At 38.0% G+C, this 12992-nt stretch overlaps 1 protein-coding gene across 1 annotated transcript; it reads left to right on the plus strand.

The window, feature by feature from the left end:
* The first annotated feature begins 386 nt into the window (after positions 1 to 386).
* Positions 387 to 10251, plus strand: itgae.2 (integrin, alpha E, tandem duplicate 2). Its single transcript, XM_030381618.1, has 31 exons — positions 387 to 536; positions 618 to 729; positions 819 to 904; positions 1002 to 1078; positions 2479 to 2587; positions 2694 to 2786; positions 2920 to 3041; positions 3551 to 3705; positions 3824 to 3980; positions 4101 to 4248; positions 5314 to 5384; positions 5549 to 5672; positions 5945 to 6096; positions 6210 to 6350; positions 6488 to 6706; positions 6794 to 6927; positions 7111 to 7244; positions 7330 to 7478; positions 7568 to 7687; positions 7769 to 7836; positions 8011 to 8146; positions 8235 to 8345; positions 8452 to 8531; positions 8631 to 8711; positions 8789 to 8858; positions 8956 to 9057; positions 9144 to 9167; positions 9300 to 9380; positions 9508 to 9594; positions 9676 to 9786; positions 9892 to 10251. The coding sequence occupies exons 1-31, from the start codon at positions 506 to 508 to the stop codon at positions 9925 to 9927; spliced, it is 3321 nt and encodes a 1106-aa protein (XP_030237478.1). The 5' UTR covers positions 387 to 505; the 3' UTR covers positions 9928 to 10251.
* The last annotated feature ends 2741 nt before the right edge of the window (positions 10252 to 12992 follow it).

Below are 12992 nucleotides of genomic sequence, written 5' to 3' on the forward strand. Positions count from 1 at the left end.
TATGTTATGAGTGTAATAATAATAATCGTGATCATATGTCTCCTTCTTTTGTTATAATTATTATTATCAGACAGAAAAGTATGAATAATGATCAGATTTCTGGAACCATGCCCATAGGATCTGACTCAACACAGACACATACAACTTTATAGGCTATGGTTTTGTCTTTACCACTCTTTTTAGCAGCAGCAAACTAGTAAGAACTGTATTGAGAAAATACAAAAAATCGAAATATATAATAGTCTCTACATTTGAGATCCTATTTACATTATGGGAAGGCTTCCCAAAATATTGCGTTTGAAAGTCTCTCCCTGGGGGCCTTCCCCCGTTTGCCCCCCCTGACTGCACGTGACTGGTTTCTGACGCGCAGGCAGAAATCCGTAGCTTCAATTGAAAAAATTGAAACAGGAAGTGGTCTATGTGTCGAGTATTTCTCTGTCTGGTGTGATGTGCTAAGAGAAGGATAGCATTTGATATTTTTGCTTTCTCCCATACAATACAGAGGATGGCGTGGGCACATCTATTGCTATTGACTGGTAAGTATATTAATTGATTTTAAATGTTTTATTCAATCAAATGACCAAAGGATCAAAAATAAACCCCTTTAACGGTTGTAGTTGCATGGACTAGGCCTACTGAAGGCTTTAACATCTATGAGAAACCAGTGAATACCTTTCAAGAGGATAACGATGTACTTTTTGGACAAACCGAGGCTCAGACCAAAAATGGGTAATGGGAACCCTTTTTTGCCATCCTTAGTGCGATAGCGATTGAAGTGTTTAGATTTATTGTTATTCATGATGTTACTTCAATTTTAGAGTCCTGATTCCATCTCCAAACTCCAGAGAGGTATTTGAGTGCACTTTGAATAAAGGAGATGAGGGCAAATGTGCCAAACTTACAGGTGAAATAAATAACATCACAATACATTTCTAGCAATTATTAAATATGTTATACACTCAATTTACCTTGGTCTTTTTACAATTGCGCTTAATTTACAGGTTTCACTGAGGTAGAAGGAACTAAGCCAGTTGTTTCAGTAACAAACCTCATGACTGCCGATAACGAGAAGAAAATGGTAATATGTGTTTAAATCAAATATGTGTTATAGTACAACTGACTTGTGTAAGTTAAGTATTTTTCTTCCAATTCTAAAACTAGTAAATCATTCAATATTAACATCCCATTTAAATGCAGCCTGACATATGTTTATTTGACATGTTTGAAAAGTGATGTTAAACCAGACAACTCTCAACTCAAAACCACAGTTTCCTCTCATGCAAAATTTGGTGCACTTCAAAATGCTTCCTGAATGTTCATTTCCACCCAGCAGCATTTCACACAGGCATAAACTGTAACAGCTTTTACAAAAATCTGTCTGTACGGCTCTTCCTCAATGCAGCCATTGCTGCATGAAATGAATAGGCGATTTGTACTCAATTGTTTGGTATCATTTGGAATACCTCCAACTTTGAAGCCTTAATAAAAGTATAGTAAGCTGTACTTATTAATTAATATTCGGTTTCGAATTCTAATTTAGATAGTTAGAAAAGAAATTAGGATCATTTATAAAGTGTTAATTTATGATTTAAAAAGTATTTGTAGCATGTATGTAATGCTTTTAGTGCTGTCAAGTGATTCAAATATTTAATGTCATAGTTAACTGACGATTAATCGCGAGTAATCACAAATATGTTTTCTATGCTAAATATCCCTTGCTTTCTTTGTCCCATTAATTTTTCTCATTTAAATGATCTTATCAACATGGAGAAGTGCATCGGCTTGCCTTGTGCAAATGTTTTTTTATTGATAACAACATTGGCATATACTGATCAAAACAGGACGATACAAAAAAAAAGCCTATCGTGCAATTAAACGATGAACATACAAACATACTGCCTTGAACATAGCAGTCAGGCTACTGCTTCTTTGTTTTGAGCCAAAAAAATAAATCAAAGAAAAAATCAAAGAAAAAAAATATATTAATAAATTGCGTTAATCGCGCGATAAAAAGATTAAAGCCGTTAAAATTGGTTTGCGTTAACGTCGTTAATAACGCGTTTAACTGACAGCACAAATGCTTTATAACATAATAATGCTGAAGTGCGTGTTAGTTCAGGTAATTAATAAGCTTTTATAAGTTATTTGTGGAACTCATCTAAAGTGAGGACCAGGCCTTATTGCTGCAATGGTTAATTCCAGCCATTAAATGCCATTTATAATGCCTATAAATGCAAAATACTTAAATTATTCTTTCTTAATACCAGATTTCATCAATCCAGCCTTTCCATGTTATTTATAGATGCCGTAATATTATAAGGCAATGATACCGTACTGATATTATTGTCTTTAACGTTTGCTTGCCAAGCACCACTTTCCCAGGTATTTATTTTGGTAAAATCCCCTTTGCGCCGAGGGTAAGAGGAGACAATTTAATTCAGACACTTGCATTGAATAATACTTATCTGCCATTGATAGGTCTGTCGACAGCAGAGAAAGATGGAAAAATCTATTGAATCCTTTAACGCCAAATGCATTCTTCAGTCTGCATTCGGCAAAAAGGAGGTGTTGTACCCGGCTACCCTGGGTAGGTGGTGAATCCTTAATGAACATCATAGCATTGCAAAGTATTCAATTCATCCATTCATTTTAAAAGTCAAATTATGAATATCCCTCTGTAAAAATACGTCAAGTGGTCGAGCAACTCGATAAAATCAACGGCAGCATCAACAGAAACAACAACAATAACAACAACAACAACAACAACGATGACGATGACGAAGAGGGTATGTAATAATGCAATCGACACCAATTAATGGTTAATGACATAAAGATGATCAGTGTGTGTATGTATGTTTGTGTGTGTGTGTGTGTGTCTGTGTGTGTGTTTGTGTGCGTCTGTTTGTGTGTGTTTTGCAGTTCCTGGTACGGAGATTGGATTTGTACTGGATGGTTCTGGTAGTATATCAGCACCCGATTTTGCAATAGCAAAACAATTTATTTGTGATGTGATGTCCAATGTATGGAAGAAATGCTATAACGTAAGTAATATCAACAACTGTTGATTCTACATGGATGAATCTTTGATAGACACCACAAAAACAACAACTGCGGTTGAAGTTAGGGTTGTGTAGTGAGTTGTATGCGAGTATGTTTAAAGTAGTGTTAATCCCATGAAAACAAGAACTTTGTCGCCTTAGAATGAGCCCTTGATATCTAGATAGGGAGCTGGTCTTCTTCCAGGGAGCCAGACTGCACCTCCATGTTTCTACAGTAGCCTGGACCAGAGAAACACAGTGAACAGAGACACATATTTTATTTTAATGACCATAATTGCTATCTAACATGTAGGCTATGAACTATCTTACAGGTTAGGGCAAAGCTGAAGTCCATGTAGCTTCAGAAGCTTGCAGGCCTTGATTGACACATAGGCCCCTTGCTCTTCACTGGAATATATTGAGAGGAATTTAATGTGTGGAAATCTATCCATCAAATAATTAACAATAATCATCCTCAATTGCAATTAAATGACAGTATTGTGTATTCACAGTGTGACTTCACCTTGGTTCAATATGGAAGTAGTGTCAGGTCTGAACTATCACTAAATGATAGCAAGGAGAACGGTCAAAAAGCTCTTGAGAAGGTGAAGAACATCAAACAAATCAGTAATCTTACAGTAACCGCTTCAGCAATACAGTACTTATTGTAAGTATAATCAAAAATAAATGGGGTGAATACATAGATTAGTATATTGTTTTTTACAAAAGAGTTGACTAGTGGACCTAATGGCTGTTCATTTATATTTATTTTCTTTCTTTCTAAGAGATCATAGCTTTGCTTCCGACAATGGATCGAACCCAGCAGCCAAGAAGATGATGATTGTGGTGTCAGATGGAGAAATCACTGAATTTGATAGAACAAACCTTATCCCTGCACTGAAAATGCTTAAGAAAATGAATGTCACCAGATTTGCTATTGGTGTAAGTGATATCTTAGGAATTTGCTAATGGAATAATGGTCATGCTCAATGATCAAATAATCAAGATCATCCAATTGATCAAACATTTAATCAAATATATATATTTCTACATACAATACAGGTGGGAGAAATTAGAGATAAACCTAGCGCAATGAAGGAAATGGAAGATATTGCTGGAGATGTGAAAAATCTCGAGTTTGTGGATAGCTACAATGCGCTGACATCAATCCTTGCCCAACTCGAAAATAATCTCTTAAGTAGCATTGAAGGTGGGTTTAATACATTTTGCATGCTTTTTTTTTTTTTCAATTTATCACTTTTCAAATCACTTGGCTAGTCCTTTAGAATGACTGCAGCTTTGAAGCGTTAATAAAGCAGAAGTATAGAGTGAATTCCTCATTTATCCTCATATAGTATTTTTCATAGATGACTTCTCATTGGTAAGCTATTCGTGATAAGTTATAAATTATCAAATAAGATAGTTTGATAATGGTTAATATGATCATTATGGGGCGCAAGTTAAAGGTGCAGAGTGTAGAATTGTAGTGGAATGGTATGGCAGTAATGGAGTATAATACTAAAGAGTATGTTTTAATTAGTGTATATTCCCATGAAAATAGGGTAATAATTGTGTTCATTGCCTTAGAATGAGCCATTTATTTCTCCATGGGGATTGAGTCTCTTTCCACTGAATCGCCATGTTTTTACAGTAGCTTAGAATGGACAAATGATTCTGAGACTTTGAAATAAAATGTGAACCCCAGTAGTTTCAGTTCAAACACTATGAGCTTTAAAAAAAAAAATGGGCTTAGAGTTCTAAGAAGGAGGTGTTATCCAAATTGCTACGACTCATTTTTGGACGTCGTTGTATAGGAGCAAGCGATTTAATGAATTGCACAATGTGGCATTATACTATAACTGTCATTGCAACAATCATTGCAGCCGTACAGTGTAATCATTAGTAATAAGTAGTACAAAGCAGTAAGGCATATATAGTCCTCAATTGAGCTCACAAACAATTCTTCTCGAATTGTTTAACTCCCTGGACCAAATATGAATAACTACGCTATTAAGTACATATGAAGAGTTATTAACACGTAAATAGTTTGTAAATAATCAATAATCTTAAAGGTTCATAAATTGAATTATCGTAATTGATAACTGATTATGAATTCTTTACTAATGAGTATTCATTTAGAAAAAATGCTTCATAAATACTGAATTTAGTATGAATTCCCAATTTACTATTACTGTATTGATGCTTCAAAGTTTCAGTTATTTTAAGGTACATCGATGAATCATAATTATTATGATTCTGTATTTTGTCCAACAAGGATTAAACGAAGGGGATGGCTTCAAATTTGAACTCTCCGAGGCTGGCTTCAGCAGTCACATAGCACCTGATGTAAGTCCACTGTCACAAGCATGTCGATACACCAGATCCAGAAATGGACCATGTCAAGTGCTCTAGAATGACCTCATATCAGGAGGATGGGTCCCCGACCATCTGCAAGGGATTCATAATCAGTGAGGGAACGCATGTCTGCTTTGCGGGTGTGCTTTTATTAGGAGTCCCTGCTGTTTGGAGCCGTGGGAGCCAACGACTGGAGCGGTGGCGTCATCCTCAGGCCTCCCGGGCAGCCAGTGAGCTTCTTGCAGGCAGAATCCTCAAAACAACGCTTCTCCTATCTAGGTGACGTGTAACCATTGACATGCTGCTAAACATAGGATTGTTGCAATAAAACACTCTAGAGCACTAAAGCAATGTGTAACAAGTGTGTATGTATATGTGTTTGTGCGTGTATGTGTGTGTGTGTGTGTATGTGTGTTCATGTATGTTTGTGTGTGTGTGTGTGTGTGTATGTGTTTGTGTGTATTTGTGTCTGTTTATGTGTGTGTTTTTTCATGATGCATGTCTGTGTGTGTGAGAGTGTGTGTCTGTGTGTGTGTATGTGTTTCCTACAGGCTACAGTGTGCTGTCAGCGACAGTCCCCTCTACTGCTACAGAAAAACAGTACCTCTATATCTCAGGGGCCCCTCGCTATAATCTGACTGGCGGGGTGCTTGTCTTTGATGCAGCCAATCACAAACAGCGTCAGCTACTACAGGGGGAACAGGTTTGTCAAAATCGGATAAACCATGTCTGTGATGCAGATGCCATTGTTCACATAGAAAAGCGTTCACTCATCCTCTTATGTTCCCCGGTAATATCTTTTCTCCACATGTTTAGTTGGGGTCGTACTTTGGGTCAGTGTTGTGTGCTGTGGACATTGATCAAAATGGAGAGACAGACTACCTACTTGTTGGGGCGCCGTTCCACTACCAGAAGGGAGAGGAGGGAAAAGTGTTTCTATACAAGCTGCTGGGAGAGGTGAGCCGATCCGATATCAAATAAGCACCTCAAGTTGTATGTTTTAAATCAGCCTTGCGTGTCGCCAAGAAACATTAACTTCTTTGTACGAAATGTTTTATTCCCCTCCAACCCCCCTCACCCCTCCCCGCCACCAGGGGGCGTTTCAAAAGGAGGACTTTGAATGGCGAGGCTTGGAGAAGTATGTGTTTTCCAGGTTCGGCTCGGCCATCGCCAGCGTCGGGGACCTAGATGGAAACGGATGTACTGACGTGGCCGTCGGCGCGCCTCTGGAAGAAGATGGCCAATCCGGAGGCTCCGGAAGCATCTACATCTTCAATGGCGTTTCAGACAAGCTACAGCCGCTACATTCACAGGTAGTTCCTCTGAAAAGGTCCTCTGTTTTGGATGCAAAGAGCCAGTAAGAGCCACATGTTACGATTCTAAATCTGTTCCTGCTACAGAGAATTTCCCCTGCGTCCATTGGGATGAAGCTCCGACATTTTGGCCAGTCAGTCAGTGCTTTCTCAAAGCAAGTGGACAGAAAAAGACAGCGCCACATCAGTGTTGGCAGTGAAGGCAACGTCACTGTCCTTGAGTAAGTTGCAGCCCAAAAATAAAACCTGTCCAAAACATCTTACCTTGAGTGTGACTACATCTGAACATGTTGGCCACAGTCAAACTAAACCCACAACCCTATCATTGCTACTGCCATACTCTTCTACCAAGTGAGCTTTCTGGATTATGCTAAGCTTCAAATGTCTCTTGGTTATTCCATCAGGACCCTTCCCATACTTCACATCAAACCCGTACTGGAAGTGTCACCAACAAAAATCCCGTTTAGATGGCGGGAAAAAAAAGGCGATGTCACTTTGGAAATCCAATTCAAACAACGAGACCAGGGAGAAATTGCTGGTATGTGGTAGGCACAGCCAAAACTAATCAATAAGAGGTTTTCTTATCGACTTGACCAGAATGCACTGACTAATTTCTCTCCCAGACACTGAAGAACTTCAAGTTTTGTATAACATTTCTTTGGACGTGGATCAAGACAAAAAGCGACTGACATTCGTCAACAATTCAGATAAGGTGGGAGCGTTCGACTGGAAACCATCTGTAGGCCCTCAATCTATCAGCCTGACTTTCAGCGTGAGTCACATACCTATAGTTTGTCTCTCAGCAAAAATACAATGGAAATATATGAGCATCTGATACACAGCATTTTAATTTCCCTTTAGGGCTGCAATGATTGCTACGCACCCATTGTAGTACAGCTTAACTTCACTTTGAATACTACTGCCAATCGCAAACCACACAGAGTTTTGGAATATTGGACTCCCAAGGAGGTTACTCAAAAGGTACCTTGTAAAATAAATAAAGATATAATATCCTAAATAATAGATTTGATAAGGTCTGTTTCAGTGATGATTTATTTGCAGGTGATGTTTGCCAATAACTGTGAAGGATCATGTGTTGCAAACATATCCTTGTCGGATTCAAAGCTCAAGTGAGTCCAATAGCATTCACAACATAGCAGAACATATCAAAATTAATGAAATATCATCCAATATCCCATCAGACATAAAGATCCTTGCCTTGTAACACTTGAATGAACACAGTGGAATGTTCTAATTTCACGGAAAAACTGATCCCTGACTTATATCTCATCCCTGTGCATTAGTCAGGACGTCGTTATCATTGGATCATCCAAGAGCAACTCAATATCCTTCAATCTGACCAACCATGGGGATGAAGCATACATGACAAAGCTTGTTCTTGCCTACCCTCATAATCTGCAGTACAGCCATATGACTGTGGTAATATATCATGTCAAAGTGTTTTACCAGGATATATTGTTCATCATCTTTAACTTTAACTGTGTCTAAATACCACATGTTTCCTTAGAATAATCCGGAATCCACATTAGAGGGGACCAAGTGTGATCATGAACTCAGAACGCCTCTTTCTGAGGTCAGGTGTCGCCTTCTGCATCCGCACTTCAAGAAAGGTGCACAGGTAGGTTGCTGCTAGCACAAAGAGCTTCTCAGCATCAATCAGGGTTAATCGTGTTTTACTCAAACTATTTAAAATGCAGCCATTCATTTTTTTTTCTCCCCAAAAGGCCAACTTTGTCATCCATTGGCAAATTGTGGATATGAAGGCAGAGATGCGTGATGGTCAAATCAATGCAAGTCTAACTAGGTGTGTAATACTTTACAATTCAGATCACAACAGATCTTAATCCGAAACCCAATTTCTTTATTATTTCCTTGACATTAAGTTGTTTGTTTATATATTTAGTGCAAACCAAGACAACCAAATATTGGACAAAAAAACATATATTTTTACGATGAAGAATGCTCTGACAGTGCAGATATCGGGGTAAGTCTATCTATGCAGTGACTTCAGTTATTGTAGTGAGTAGTGAATTGTATTGATTGAATACAATTTTATTATAGGACTGCCAGCCCAAATGTTATACCATTTGAGGACAGACTTAAAGAGGCGGACATCACATTCACATTTAAGGTCAGTTTTCGACCCAACCAGAAAATCATGCTTCTAGAGTTTTGATGCATGGCTACAATTTTGAATGTTTTCTTCTTCCATGTTTTCTTCTTTTCAGCTTAGTGGTGAGAACAAGTATAATGCAACTTTAACAGTTGATATCAGTTTAACGACGTTTGAACACAACACCAACATGGCTAAACCCACAGTTGAGCCAAGGGTAGGTCAGCAACTACAACATTTGAATGATGTTTCTGTTGTAATAGTGATGGTCTGTATTTTAACACTTTTCACTTTGAATTGCAGGATCATTGTAAGATAAATAAAAAAGTAAGTATACCTAATGTAGTTATTCAAGATCATTAATAAATGCATCCATATATTTATAATGGTTGGAATACTTGTTTGTTGAATTATGATTGAATAAATACATAATCATTTTTATTTTTTCTCTTTCTAAAGACTCAAGGATATTATGACATCAAGTGCCTCGTGACCGATTTGAAAGATATCAGAGTCCATACGTCAATTAGTGATGTGAAGGTTGGTAGATGTTCTCGTTATAATCAAGACAGATGACAGATTATGCAAATTATTCATTTCAAAGTGTGAGAGTGTTTGTATGGTACTTAAGTTCACTTCCTTCCACTTTTCCTCATGGGATGATTAGGAAACATCAAGCAAAATTACTGCCTCTGCAAATGTGACCATTGATGAGGACTTCGTTCTCATGGGTGTCAACACAACGTCATCAAAGGTACAGGCTTGAACAACACAATTCCTCTTTGCTCTTGGTGGAATACCGTTGTATTCCACTCCCTAACTCTTCACCTCTCAGGTGCATGTGATGATACTGAAGCAGGAAGTGATCAAATCAGAAGCAGCTATCATTGGCGGGTCTATTGGGGGTTTCTTAGTCCTGGTGCTGTTTGTGGTCCTCCTGTTCAAGGTAAAGAGATATATTGATGCATTAATGAATCAAACTAATCATGTTATTGTCTATTCATGTTATTGTCTCCTCTTCATTTGATTTTATCTATATATTTTTTTGCAGTGTGGCTTTTACAAGAAACGTAATCAGTCTACGTAGTTCTGATCAAAGAACAGTTGGAAGTTGGTGGCCCTGTTTGGTTCATGGTTGTTTTCTAAAATTTTTGTATGATTATTATTACTATTATTATTATTATTACTATTATTATTATTATTATTATTATTATTACAATTTTATGATTGACTGATGGAGCTGTAACATATTTTGCATACATATCCATTATAATAAATACCGTTTTCTGCATCTAGTGAGATTATCTGCTCATGGGTTAAATTCTATATTTAATACATATTTAATCTTTGTTTTTCATAAAATTTAGCGACGGAGTTCGCTCTTTAACAAATGTTATTATTAAAAACCCCAGAATTATGCATACCTGCCAACATTTGACTAGCAAAATCCGGGAGATTTCGGCGGCGGGGGGCGGGGCCGGTGGTGGGGAGCATGGATGACAGAGGTGGTTACAAATGTTGGTTTTAAGGGATGTTGTGCATATAAGTAGCTATTTATAGACAACATATTCATCATGTAGTCTTCAGTATATAAATAAATACACAATAACTGTATTCGTTAACAAAAAACGTATTTTCTATGTATCATTATGTATGTATTCACAATGAATTCATTGACAATCACTTATTTATTAACTAACTATTACAATAACTTATCAATTCATGACACAACAAAATCATTCTCATGAACATAACAGAAACAATTAGTGTTTCATGCACAAGTCTTAAAACTACTACTGTTTTGTTTATTAACCAACAATTTTTTTTATGTATTATTATTTATGTATTCACAATCACTTAGAGAGGTTGTTTTTGGCAAACCAATATTGCCATTTTCAGCTCAGCCTGGAGCACTTGTTCCTGCTCGTTTTGTCCCTTAGTGATGAAACCCGTTATCGCCTGAGTGCCCTTTTGTGCCCCGGCAGCACGGACATGTTTCAGGGACTTTAAATGTTGACGGACGTCATTTTTACCGCCGTGCCCTATATTAAAATCAACCCGACACGCTTTACAAAAAGCGTGACTATTGTCCAGGTGACTATTTGATATTAAATCATACTCTTTGGTCCATCCCGACTTAAAAGTACACATATATTTAACACAACTGGGTGGGGTACACCCGCTTCTGCCATTTTTATATGACCATTTACGGAGTTTGCTCCGCCATGTTTTTTTTTTAGCTCTGCGCTCTTGAGAAGTGACCATAGACGTGATCTGATTGGCTACAGCCTGTGCTGTCGTATTTGCTGCAAATGCATTTGATTGGCTGACGCTTGCGTTGCCTCTCATGCTTGCGTTTGATACATGATCTGGCAACTTTAGAACATTCGACACACATTTTGAATTGATTATAAATAAAATAAGATTGGACATCGTGAAATACGGGAGTTAACCGGGAGAAATGACAAAACGGGAGGGCGGCGGGAGATGGATCAGAAAACGGGAGAAACCCGGGAAAAATGGGAGAGTTGGCAGCTCTCATTATGATGCTAGCGACCCGGCTTCCACATCCTTGTTCTGCCGGAAAAATGACGAAGAAGATGACATGCATATGTATTGGCCCAAAATCCTTAGATACTGCTGTATTACTTTATTCAAATCAAATGCAAAAAATAAAAATAAAAACGGTATTATGTGGTTGCAAAGCAAGCCGCAGGGCCCTATTTTAACGGTCTGAAACGCAAGTGAGGAGCGCCAAGCGCAAGTAGCTTTGTGGGCGGTTCTATGGCGATGTTGCTATTTTAGCAGCGCATATATGACTCTTGCGCCCGGCGCAAATCTAAAAGGGTCTGAAGTAGCCTAATTACCCGTAGATGTGGTTTGGGTGTAACGTGCAATAAACCAATGAGAGTGTCATCTCCCAACCCCTTTAAGGGCCATGAGCGCATTTGAATCTGACAAGTTTATATTTTGACAGCGCGTTTGCAGTCTCCGATGAGACAGATGCATGACCACATCAATTTCAAATAATATGGCCAAATAATATGGCCTAATTCACACATGGAATAGCGTTTTCTTCTGCAACTTCAGAAACACTGAGTCCTCAAATAAATGTTGGCAAAGAAAACTTATCACACATATGATGCGCGGTAACTGTGTTTCTATTTCTTACCAGTATTGTATGCATTATCGTTATGGACTTGTGTTCCTAGTATGCATTTGTCCCCCCGTTAATATACTTTGCCATGGACTGTATAAGGCGTTACGTGTTTAGTTTGCGAGTGTGTAAACAGATGGACGCACACACGCGCGCCCGCTTTCATTAATTATTTTACACATACACACACGCGCACCCGCATTCATTCATTCTTTTTAACACTCACTTGCGGTAAAACAATGTTTTCTCACGATCAAATACTCATCAATCCTAAAAGATATGGGCTTGTACACGATGACTGTGTCAAGAAAATATGTGTTAGCTCTACGGTGTTTGCAGATGCATTGATTTCAAAGAACAACTTATTACCGCTGTGTCAGCTGTTCTTTCCCAAATAATTTCCCAAGAATGTGAATGCGCAAGGTGCACAAGCAACATTAAGCATTCGCCCTTAAAATAGCATCTGAACAACGCCTCACTGACTTTAAACCAGGTATTTCCTGGTTTGTGACGCAATTGTTTTCTGAAACTGCAAAATAGCACCAGGGAACGTTTGCGCCACCTCCTTTCGCCGAACCGCCCCTTTTGGCACAAGATCATTCCCTAATTTACAGGCGCGTGGCAGTGGAGGGAAAAGAAAGCTCTGCGCCAGTTGCAAACTAGCAACGACCCATGCGTCAGTGTAGAAAGTCAATTGTGCCGGATGCAAGATAGGGCCCATAATGTTATTCTGTGTCTTAATCATATTCTTCTTATTTAGCCTAATTTCAGTTAATTTTCTCCTCATTACATTTTTTAGGGATTAACATCAAATCACAACAAAAATTGTTTGGCATATATCACTGCACTGCGCAACTAATTTTAGACACCAAACATTGCATTTTTATTTTATTTTTTATAATATTATTATTTAATATTGAAAGTGGATGGGGAGAAAAGCTTAAAGGGGACATATTATGAAAACAACACTTTTCCTGGGATTTGGGGTGTTGTTT

This window comes from Gadus morhua, chromosome 16 (genome assembly GCF_902167405.1).
Source record: "Gadus morhua chromosome 16, gadMor3.0, whole genome shotgun sequence".
NCBI classification, from domain to species: Eukaryota; Metazoa; Chordata; class Actinopteri; order Gadiformes; family Gadidae; genus Gadus; species Gadus morhua.